Source organism: Bos taurus, chromosome 2, assembly GCF_002263795.3.
Source record: "Bos taurus isolate L1 Dominette 01449 registration number 42190680 breed Hereford chromosome 2, ARS-UCD2.0, whole genome shotgun sequence".
Taxonomy (NCBI): Eukaryota; Metazoa; Chordata; class Mammalia; order Artiodactyla; family Bovidae; genus Bos; species Bos taurus.
In genome coordinates this window covers 118,595,240-118,607,557 of record NC_037329.1, presented here as the reverse complement: position 1 = coordinate 118,607,557, position 12,318 = coordinate 118,595,240, and the positions used below count along the sequence as shown (strand labels likewise).

General features: G+C 41.6%; 1 protein-coding gene across 2 annotated transcripts in view; it reads right to left on the bottom strand.

Moving 5' to 3' along the window:
* The window catches only part of CAB39 (calcium binding protein 39), a 102,414-nt gene that overhangs the window by 25,244 nt on the left and 64,852 nt on the right, over nucleotides 1-12,318 (bottom strand). For both annotated transcript variants that reach the window (NM_001046087.2, XM_059893036.1), the window contains 2 exons: nucleotides 7,050-7,214; nucleotides 3,098-3,216 (listed from right to left, as the gene is read on the bottom strand). In NM_001046087.2, the coding sequence (NP_001039552.1) occupies nucleotides 3,098-3,216; nucleotides 7,050-7,214 (284 nt within the window). The remainder of the gene's footprint in view (nucleotides 1-3,097; nucleotides 3,217-7,049; nucleotides 7,215-12,318) is intronic.

The following is a 12,318-nucleotide window of genomic DNA, read 5'->3' as shown; positions in this document are numbered from 1 at the left end:
TTATACTAAATGATAATGTAGAAAAAAGTCAAGCATGTATTCTGTCTTTCCTACAGAAGTCATGAAACACTTGATACACGGAGAAGGAAAAAGAGAATTAGTAAATCACCATTTTGAACCTAGACAACAAAGTACATCATGAGAAACACTGGGCTGGAGGAAGCACAAGCTAGAATCAAGATTGCCAGGAGAAACGTCAGTGACTTCAGTAATTCAGATGACACCGCCCTTATGGCAGAAAGTGAAGAAGAACTAAAGAGCCTCTTGATGAAAGTGAAAATGGAGAGTGAAAAAGTTGGCTTAAAGCGCAACATTCAGAAAACTAAGATCATGGCATCTGGTCCCATCATTTCATGGCAAATAGATGGGGAAACAGTGGAAAACAGTGGCTGACTTTATTTTGGGGGGCTCCAAAATCGTTGCAGATGGTGATTGCAGCCATGAAGTTAAAAGACACTTACTCCTTGGAAGGAAAGTTACAACCAACCTAGACAACCCATTAAAAAGCAGAGACATTACTTTGTCAACAAAGGTCCATCTAGTCAAGGCTATGGTTTTTCCAGTGGTCATGTATGGATGTGAGAGTTGGACTACAAAGAAAGAAAGCTGAGTACCGAAGAATTGATGCTTTTGAACTGTGGTGTTGGAGAAGACTCTTGAGAGTCCTTTGGACTGCAAGGAGATCCAACCAGTCCACCCTAAAGGAGATCAGTTCTGGCTGTTCATTGGAAGGACTGATGTTGAAGCTGAAACTCCAATACTTTGGCCACCTGATTGACTCACTTGCAAAGACCCTGATGCTGGGAAAGATTGAGGGCAGGAGGAGAAGGGGACGACAGAAGATGAGATGGTTGGATGGCATCACCGACTCAATGAACATGAGTTTGGGTAAACTCGGGGAGTTGGTGATAGACAGGGAGGCCCGGCGTGCTGCAATTCATGGGGTCGCAAAGAGTCGGACATGACTGAGCAACTGAACTGAACTGAATGTTCCTAAATGGACAGTAAAACCATTAGGTACCGGACATGACTGAGCAACTGAACTGAACTGAATGATCCTAAATGGATAGTAAAACCATTAGGTACAGGGTTGATGGACAATTTTATAATGGACAGGCTGACATCATCTGCATCCACTGATCAATCTAACATCCCAGAAGAAAGACAACCAGCACCGCCCAACAGAAGCACACAGTCCCATCCGTGAAGAATCCTGTTCCCACGCCCTCAACTGAGGCTGAATCTAACCAAATACAAAAGAACAGAGGATAGAGGAACGTGGTTATGTGTGAAACCACAGCATGAAATACCAAACATGAGAGTTTTCTACAAAACAAATGGCCCAGTTGCTTCAACAAATAACAGTATTAAAAGAAGAGGGTAGGAACTATTACAGATTAAAAGTGATTAAGAGTCATATCAACCAAATTCAGTTTGTGGACTATGCTTGAAGACTGATTCAAACAACCTGAAAAACGACATTTTTGGTAGAAATCAAGGAAATCTGAACACTTACTGGGTATTATTTTATGCTTAGGTTTTTAAGTGATATTATGATTATGATATGGAAGTGATGTTGTACATCCACGAGGAGGAGAAACAGGAGGTAAGAAATAAATGAAACAGGAATGTTAATAATTTGTTAAATATCAACAAGATGTTAATAACTGCTGAAACTTGGTCATGGCTAGGAAAGGGCTTGCTGTATTATCCCCAGTTTTATGTATATTTTCCACAATAAAAACTAAAAGGGGTGGTGGAGTGGGGTCTCACCAGTGGCTTCTCCATGCTGCTTCTCCTCACCTCCCTAAGCTGAGGTTTCTGCTCTGGCCAGCTCAGTTGAGAGCTTTAAACCTTTTTTTAAATAGTGCCTCAAAAGTTTTACATGACATTCAGCAATGTTCCTCTCATACCCCTGGGCTACTTGACAGTAAACACAGGCAGAGCTAACTAATTCACAGATTTTAATAATCACTGCTTTCTATGAAAAAAGGAATAATTGGCTTTAAAAATACACAAAGGCATCCGGAAGCTGCTCCAAGAACACCAAAATTTCAGACTACTCACTACATGTTCATACAGGCAGCTGTGGATTGATACAACAAAATACTGGATGCCAAAAATTCCATACAGCAACATCTGAAGAAGCAACATGGACAGTTATAACTAGAAAGAAGGAAATGGAATGCTGGCCTCCAACACAGGCACTGACGCATGCTCTGTCTAAACAAGTCTGAACTTGGGGCAAGTGTTAAACCACAGAGATATGAATCAGAGTGAGGCAAGCTATAAGGCTGAGGTAGGACAGCAAGCTGATTCACGCCAACAGTCATGCCAAGAAAACGCTTGCCCACCAATTTAACAGAACCCTGCCAATGCACACGTACCCAGAGGTGGCAAACAACCCTGGTGTGAAACAACAGGAGGCTACCTTGCCAATCAGTGATGAGGGAGAAGAGCTTTTTCTTTAATGTTTTAATTTTAAGGCTTTTTTGGTTTTTTATTTTTGGAAACTGATGTCTATCCAAAGATAAATGACTACTCAGTCCAGCAGTAATGCCAGGAAGATGCATTGTGGATTACCAAACTAAGTGGGTTAGTGGGTGGACACACACAGGTGAAAAGCAAAGGGAAGTACGTCATAAACATGTACTCTGTTGTTGCTGACTGAACAAGGCTAAGTGCTACAGCATCCATGCTCCATTAATTGGGCAGCCTTTACTGCCATACAGGGTGCGTGTATGTCCAAAGAAGAAGTCTTTAGGTATATGACTTATTTAGCTGATATTTCATACAATTAAGGTTTTTACATCTTACAGAACAGAAACAAGACCACAGAGGACTTATTTTTTTCTTGAGGTTTGAGATTTTAAGGCTCATAATTCACTAACTTTAAAATCCCCTGGGCATCTTCAAATTGTTTAGCTCACAGGTTGAATTTTAAGGGGGGAAACATAATCAAGAACTACCAGAAAAGGAGTTGATGGAACTACAGAGAAAATGCTTTCCCACATTCACCATCCTGCTTTTGCCCACAATCATCTTTCCTTTTTTATTTTTAAAGTAAAAAATATCAATTTTATTACATTATACATACCCTTTCAACAACATGAACAAAATATTCTGCTGGGTGCAGATGTATTCAACAGTAGGAGTTCTTGTACCAATTTGTCTTCTGAGAATATTGTTGAAAATTTGAGCCACGTCTTTCTTGCCCTATTAGGGAGACAAAAATAGCAAAATGCCTGACTAAATACCCAATGCCCATCCACGGTCCCAGATAAACTCAAATCAAGGTACTGATTAAATACCCAATGCCCATCCATGCTCCCAGATAAACTTAAATCGAGGTACTGACTAAACACCCAATGCCTGTCCACACTTTCAGATAAGCTCAAATCAAGGTACTGACTAAACACCCAATGCCCATCCACACTCTCAGATAAACTAAAATCAAGGTACTGACTAAATACCCAATGCCCATCCATGCTCCCAGATAAACTAAAATCGAGGTACTGACTAAACACCCAATGCCCATCCACACTCTCAGATAAGCTCAAATCAAGGTACTGACTAAATACCCAATGCCCATCCACACTCCCAGATAAATTCAAATCAAGGTACTGACTAAACACCCAATGCCCATCCACATTCCCAGATAAGCTCAAATCAACATACCGATTAAATATCCAATGCCCACCCACCCTCCCAAATAAACTCAAATCATGGGTCTGCGTATTTATAATTATGACTGAGTATCTGACTTTAAACATTCATAGACATTGAATTTTATTTTTTCCTTTATAATTCCAAGTTCTAGTAGTGAAATATTTTTGACATGAATAATGTGCTGACAAAGTGAAATCTCAACTACACATAATTTCAGTGATTTCTAATTCTCAGAATGATGCTGACTCAGGTATGAAAAACAAAACCTTGCTATATGCTTACATTGTTCAGGGATCTGATTCCCATCCAAAGGGAGCAAGCAGCTTCAAATAGGATGCTCGTATTGTAAACAATACATGCAGCTTCCTTTTAACAGTGATGGAAGGAGGAGAAATTGTATTCTGCTATTATAATAAAAATGAAAGAATTCTGTAAGAAGTTGAGCTTTAATGGCATGGAGACATATCCTTCTATTTTTTTTTGTGGGGGGGGCAGCACAGCTTGTGGCTTGCAGGATCTTACCTCCCTGATCAGGGATTGAACCTGGGCCCTTCGTAGTGAAAGTGCAGAGTCCTAACTACTGAACCACCAGGGAATTCCCCATCTCCTCCTATTAAACAAGGTCTACTTGGGAAAAATTTTATATAGATTAACAGTTAAGGTACTAAGTATCACATGACTCAATAGTTGAGAGATTAGAATTCCACCACTGTACTTTGCTAAACAAAATAGGTGGTTGTTAACTTCATATAGTGAAACTGTCTTGATCAGAAAGCTGCACAAGGAAGTAACAAATGAAGAAGTGAGTTTCAGAATGGCCATTTATACAAGGCTGACAAGTCTGCAGGGGAGTGAAGGAAACATTAAAGCTTTCCAGCAACCGAGATCACCCTGGGGCCTGTGCTAGGTTAGGGGTAGTAACAGCAATCTCAAAAACCAGTCTCAAGGGCACACATTTCTTTTAAATTTATGTCTCTAAAGTCCCAAATGAATATTAAGATCTGGGTCCAGGCTGGGGAATAGGATGGGCAGACAAAGGAGGAGGAACTGGATGGTCCCAATGCATCCCCACCTTTGCAGTGGAAATAAAAATCGTTGCTGGAATTTGACATTCTATGAAAAATATATGAAATCAGCTACACAAATGAAACTATCATAGTTCTGTTCTTTTTTTTAGTAAAGAGTTTTTTGATGTGGTCCATTAAAAAAACTCTGGGTTTGTTATATTATTGCTTCTGTTTTATGTTTTGGTTTTTTGGCTGCCAGGCATGTGAGAGATCTTAGCTCCCTAACCAGGGATTGAACCCACAGTCCCTGAATTGGAAGGCAAAGCCTTAACCACTGAACCACCAGGGAAGTTCTTCTGTTCTAAAAGATAGAAATAAATTTTGTTCTCTTTTAATTATCTACTGATAGTACATTCAAGTAACCTATGAACCACACTTTCTTCAACCTTCTCCAAAACTGAATGTGGGCTATATGTGCACGCTAAGTCACTTCAGTAGTGTCTGACTCTTTGCAATCCTATGGACTGTAGCCCACCAGGCTCCTCTGTCCTCGGGATTCTCCAGGCAAGAATACTGGAGTAGGTTGCCATGCCCTCCTCCAGGGGATCTTTCTGACACAGGGATTAAACCCATGCCTCTATGTCTCTTGCGTTGGCAGACAGCGTCTTTACCACTAGTGCCACCTGGGAAGCCTGAACCTGGCTATAGATGTTTGTCATTTTCTCCCCTGGTTTTCCAAGTACCTAAACAGACAAAGGTCCGTCTGGTCAAAGCTATGGTTTTTCCAGTAGTCATGTATGGATGTGAGAATTGGACTATAAAGAAAGCTGAGCGCCGAAGAACTGATGCTTTTGAACTGTGGTGTTGGAGAAGACTCTTGAGAGTCCCTTGAGTTGCAAGGAGATCCAACCAGTCCATCCTAAAGGAAATCAATCCTGAATATTCACTGGAAGGACTGATGCTGAGCCTGAAACCTCAATACTTTGGCCACCTGATTCGAAGAACTGACTCATTTGAAAAGACCCTGATGCTAGGAAAAATTGAAGGCGGGAAGAGAAGGGGACGACAGAGGATGAAATGGTTGGATGGCATCACCAACTCAATGGACATGAGTATGAGTAAATTCCGGGAGTTGGTGATGGACAGGGAGGCCTGGTGTCCTGCAGTCCACAGGGTCACAAAGAGTTGGACATGACTGAGCGACTGAACTGAACTGGCACAGATTTATCACCCTCAGGATGATAAATATTGGGGTTTAAACAAAGCACATCCATAACAGAGCATCAAAGAGGGGGACTGCTCATGACCATGCCAGAGCCCTTCATTATATGCTTCTCAGACTAGTTTACTCAAGACTGTTATCAAGGGCCATTCTTCTCACTAATAAATACACTAAATATCTAGCATGGCGTGATTTGGCTGTATAAACCTGGGCAACAATAACAAGTGCTGACCAGGAAATATAAACGAGTGCAGCAGGCCTGCAGTAGAAAAGCAAGCTGCGCCGTCCGGGGCATACCCAAGTATGGATGCCCATGCATGTCCAGGCTGAGGGGCCATCCAGGGCTACAGGCCCCATGCTGCCAGATTTTTCAAGGGAAGCCAGAAATTCCAAATTGTGTATAAAATCTCCTGCTGTTTTAATGGTATCCTAATTTAAATATTTAAAAGCAGTGCCATGCAAACAAAACATACATAATCTCTACTGCAATGAGTTTTCAGCAAGTTAAAGAAACAAATAAACAAAAAAACTAGATGTTCTCTAAGATCTTATCCAGGGACTCCCACGTGGCCTAGTGATGAAGAACCCGCCTGCCAATGCAGGAGATGTTTAAGAGACCCAGATTCAATCCCTGTAGAAGATCCCTGGAGGAGGGCATAGCAATCCATTCCAGTATTCTTGCCTAGAGAACCCCATGGACAGAGGAGCCTGGCGGGGCACGGTCCACAGGGTAGCAGATTCAGACACAATTGAAGCGACTTAGCGTGCACACAAGAGCTTATCTACCTCAAAAATTCTAACATTCTATGGTCTTCTTTAGATTATTTACTCTTTGAGAGCCAAGGACCAGTGAATTATGTAAAACAGCATCTATTTAATAAATATACCTGAATTAAAGGGTATAACAAATACCTAAAAAACTTCATATACGATGTCGTCAAAGAAGGGGGAAAGACATGGCCTAAGTCTGTGATACGCTTAAGTTCCTGACCTAGCACCGCTAATTAGGCAGGCAGCCCAGGCATGCTTACTGGTCAGTACCCTGGAGCCAAGAGCCCAACAAGAATCTTAAAACATTTCAGAAGAGAGAGCATAGGAAAAGGACTATAAAGAAGTTAGTGTTTTGGAAAAATAAAAAACTTATTTCTTACCTCAAAGTCAATGAGCTGCAAATCAGCTACCAGGGTGCTGAGGAGCCCACTGTTATACAGTTCTTGGGCGAGCTGTGCCACTGCCTCTGTCTGCGGCTCCTTCTCGTTTGTGCCATACAGAATTTCCTTCATGGCAACCAGATTCTTGGAAACTTCTTCTGTAGCCTGATTTTGGGGGAAGAAGAGAAGAACAACTCATTTTAATAAACATAAATAACACACCTACATTTGCTCAATACCTTCTCTACATATTACATACCCACAGAAGGGACACAAAGGTGGGCAGGCCCCGTCCCTGCCCTCGGCAGTAAAACACTGCACAGGTGGGGACTGATGTGTGTGCTCAACAGGGAAGGCCAGCAGCTGCCCAACCTGTACACCCCAACTGAAAACAGGCTGTTAGAGTAGAAAGAGAACAGGGAGAATGGGTTCAGTTCTGCTCAAATGGGAGGGAAACCACATGGAAGAGCCAGCTGAGCTGCCCCTGAGAATGGAGACACCCTGACAAGCAAGGACCAGCTGGGGAGAAGCAGACTGAGGGGGAATGGCATGAACTGGGGGTGAGGGACAGGCAGAGAACAGTTGTGGAGGGAGTGGTTGAAGAGACGAAGCCGAAAGAAGCTCTGAATGCAAAGCTAAAATGTCAGCAATATATTACAAGTTGCTAAAAAGCTTCTACTTTGGCCAAGATCAAAACAAGGGTCAGATTTACCTATCCCCCTGAAAAAGATTAAAAAATGGGAGAAAATCTATCACATAATTAGTTTTAAACACTGAACTTTGGGCAGCACAGGACAGCGATCCCTGAGAGAAGGGAAACAAATGAAGTGAGCCTCATGACTGCCCTAGCTCATTGCCAGACCACAACACAGGGAGGACAAGCTCCACGTGAGGAGACAGAGCTGGGAATCTGTGGGGAGCCTTGGTCCTTTTTCAGGGCAAAGACAAGAGAGGAGAGCTCCACTGCAGAGTGTTAGAGACCTGCAGAAGGCTTGCCTGCTTCTCCAGCTGAGCGCTGGTGAACACATGCATGTGAGGAAAGTACCCAAGGCCAGGGAACAGAGCCATGGAGCTCACGCAAGGCTCCCATCAACGTGATGGAAAAACCTCATGTTCACAGGCATCAAGCAGAGCTCTCCAAGGGTTTTGTCTCTGCAGTTATAAAAAACTAGCCGGGGACTAAACTCTGCTCTCCAACAAAACTTAAAAGCCAGCCTGCAAAGAATCCAAAATGGAAAATACAACCAATAATGGGGACAACAACCAGTCAATAGTAACAGCTCTGCAAAGTGACCCAGATGGTAGAAATTAAACAAGGACATTAAAAGTTACCAGAACTACAGACAGCATGTTCAGGAAAAAAATGAGCATGTTAAGTAAAGATATAGAAGGCATTAGGGAAAAAAAAAGACCAAAATCAAACACTTAAAAACTACAATTTCTGAAATAAAAATTACACTAGATGGGATTAATAGCAGATTACACAGTGAGGAAGAAATGGTTAGTAAATACGAAGACAGAGCAATAAAAGCTATCCACAATGAAACATAAAGAGAGGGAGGAAAAAAGCACATCAGTGAGCTACAGGATGACTGCAGGCAGTCTAATACTGGGTTGGCCAAAAGTTTGTTCAGATTTTTCTGTGAGAAGTTTCAGGAACACCCAATGAACTTTTTGGCCTACCCAATACATGTGTAGCTATAGTCCCCAGGGGAGGGGGAGGGTCAGACAAAACGTGAACACACAATGGCTGAAAAATTTTCCCAATTTGACGAAAACTATAATCCCATGGAGCCAAGAAGTTAAAAAAAAAAAAAAAATCCTAAGCACAAGAAACAGAGAAAACAATCAAACTGCTTAAATTCAGTGAAGAAAAAAATCTTAAAAGCAACCAGAGGGGAAAAAACATTACGGACAAAGAATCAAAAACCGACAACAGACTTGACAAAAATGATGCAAGTCAAAAGAGAGCAGAGGAACGTCATTAAAGTTACTAAACTGTCACTGCAGAATTCTATACCTAGTAAAAATATTATCCAAAAGTGAAGGGGAAATGAGTTTTTAAGACACGGAAAAGCTGGCAGATTTTGTCACCAGCAGTCCTGCATTACAGGAAATATTGGAGACTCAAGATGAGAATCTGTGTATACAGAAAAGAATGAAGAGCACTGGAAATAGAGATATGGATAGATTTAAAGATTTTTCCATTATTAAAAAAGTCTTTAAAAGATAACTTAAAAAATTATACTTAAAGTATCATTTGTTTAAAGTATAAACAACTGTATTCTGGGTTTATGACATATGTAAGGGCCTTCCCTGGTGGCTCAGACAGTAAAGAATCTCGCTGTAATGCAGGGGACCTGGGTCCGATCCCTGGGTCAGGAAGTTCCCCTAAAAAAGGGAATAGCTACCCACTCTAGTATTCTTGCCTGGAGAATTCCAGGGACAGAGGAGTCTGGTGGGCTACAGTCCATGGGGTCACAAACAGTTGGACATGTCTGAGCGACTAACACAACACCACAATTGTATTCTGGGGTTATGACATAAATATAGAACAAGAATATGTGGTAATGGCAGCTCAAAGAGGTACACGAAGCAGTATAGTGCTTCTTGAAGACAAACCACAAGTGATAAAAGCATACACTCTCAGTCCTAAAAAAGACACCCAAAAAACACACACAGTGAGGAAAACCAAAACTGTCAAAGCTAATAAGCCAACAAAGTAGAATATTCAAGTTATGTGGAAAACCATAAAGGCTATAAAAAAGCTAAATAAACAAATATTTATGACCAGAAATATATTTTAGGGAGATTACTTAGCACAGACTCAGAGGGCATCAGCACTTCATAGTACTTAAAGAATCATCTGTGTCCATGGTGCTCCCTTTTACAACCTTCTAATCTTACCAAATGATCACACTGCTTCACCTTAAGTATTTCCAGCATCTAGAAATGCAGTAATAGTAGACTTTAGACAGAAAACTGTTTGAAAATTTTATAGTTGAGACAAACACTGCCTTACTATAGCATCTGCTGGTCCTGGGTCTGCAAGGCAGATACGGTAGTACCCAAACTTCTCTTCCACATGAAGACTACTCACTGAGAACAGCTTGCCTGTCTCTCCTAAATAGAAAATCTCCAGAAAAACCTCCTCTCAACTTCTTTAACTATCCTTCTCAGAAAGGCAGGACTGATGCTCCAAATCCATCCTGATGGATGGTGACACCAGGCCACCACTTCCCTGCAAATGTGGCAAATGTACTGTAGCTCAGGGCTCCTTTAAGGATTTTTGCAATTACTCATTCCAAGCTGGTTCTTTGAATAACACTGCAATGATAGCTTTAACTCTTCTCACTATTTAATTTCATTAACAGCCCATCAGTCAACACTGTGTTCCAGACTGTGAAGGACATCCAAAATGTCAGCTATTGCTCTCATATTTGTACCACTTGAAAATCTGACAGGTAGGCGTGCCTCCCACGGCCTTATCGTTAACCAAAATGCTGAAATGGAAGTAACTGAATGGAGACTAACAGTATGCCTTTGAATCGTCACGCTCCTTTCAGTAATGATCTACTAATCATCTCTGGGCTTCCCTGGTGGCTCAGCTGGTAAAAGAATCTGCCTGCAATGCAGGAGACCCAGGTTCGATCCTGGGTCGGGAAGATCCTCTAGCGAAGGAAATGGCAGCCCACTCCAATACTCTTGCCTGGAAAATCCCATGGACAGAGGAGCCTGGTAGGCTACAGTCCATGGGGTCGCCAGGAGTCAGACACGACTGAGCAAACAAACAAACAAGAAGTAGAGCTTAGCCTTCTCTGCTTCTCTGACTAGATCAAAGTTTTGAGGCTCTTAATAACCCTTCATATGTCTCAGTTTATACTTTGCTTTGAAACCATGATATGATTTTAAATCTGAATTCAGACTGTACTCTCTGCTTTCCAATAGCAAAAATGAAGTATTCACTAAGGTGGGGGAAGGGGGAGTGAATAGTTAAAGGTATGGGGTTTCTTTTTGAGGTAATGAAATTTCTAAAATTGACTGTGGTTGTTTGCGGTTGCATATCACCTGTGAATAAACTAAGAACTACTGAACTGTATACTTTAGATGGGTGAACTGTGTGATGTGCAAGTTATATCTGAACAAAGCTGTTTTTAAAAAACAGAAGAGAGAAGCAAGGTAACATGCTTCTATGATGAAACACCCTTGGATTCACACATAAAGCCCGCTTCTTCCCTTTCAGCAGACGACACTGTCACCTAATCACAAAGGGAGGAAAACACCATCCAATTCTCTCCTCTGCTAACCATTATACTCATCTACCTATACTAACCTTCCTGGCTTCTGAATTCCACTCACCTCCTCCCTTCTCAGGATCTCCTCCATCCTGTCTGTTATCTTATCGGCTCATATAGTCAACCCCCCTCTTACTTGATTCTCCCAAACTCAACTTTAAATATGATCTAGATTCCCATTAACAAAATTAAAGAAGCTCTCCTTTGATCCCATAAGCCCCCGCCCCTCCGGCTACTGCCCACCCATAATTAAATCTCTCAAAACATCTTGTGTCTGTTACAGTCCACATCTCTTTCTCTCTTTCCTATTCACTCTTCGGGCCAATCCCATGTGGCTTCTATAGTTAGTACTTCACAGGTTTTAGACAGCCACCAAGGACCTGCCTGCCATTAAATACAATTTTTAGTCTTCATTACATGTGAGCTCTTGGCAGCATTTGAAGCTGTTGATTACACCCTTCTTTTAAAACTGCTTCTCCCTGTACTCTGTGACTTACCAACACCCTCTTTTTTTGTCTTCCTGGTTGCTCTTTCTGTCTCCTTTTTGGCTCATCCTTCTTGAGTGGGTCATTTAAATACTGGGACTATCTCCAAGCAGAGTACAAGGCCTTCTTCTCATTCTATCATCTCTTCAAAAGTGACCTCATCCACACCCACAACTTTAATTAACACCTAAATGCAATGCCTCAGATTCTTATCTCTAATTTTGTTCTCTTCCTAGTGTATTAAGCAGTTTATTCACAGTGTCTACTACTTGAAGTGTCTCTACTTGGATGTCTCAAAGTACCTCAGATCTAACGTGTCTAGAGCAGAACTCACGGTCTTGCCCCAAAGCCTGGTGTTCTTCCCTTGTTCCCTATTTCAGGGAATGATATACCACTAATGATATTCTTATAACATGCGAGAAATTTAAGATTCATCCTTGACTCTTCCCTCTTCAGCACCCTGCCTCAACATCTCATTTATCACAAAAT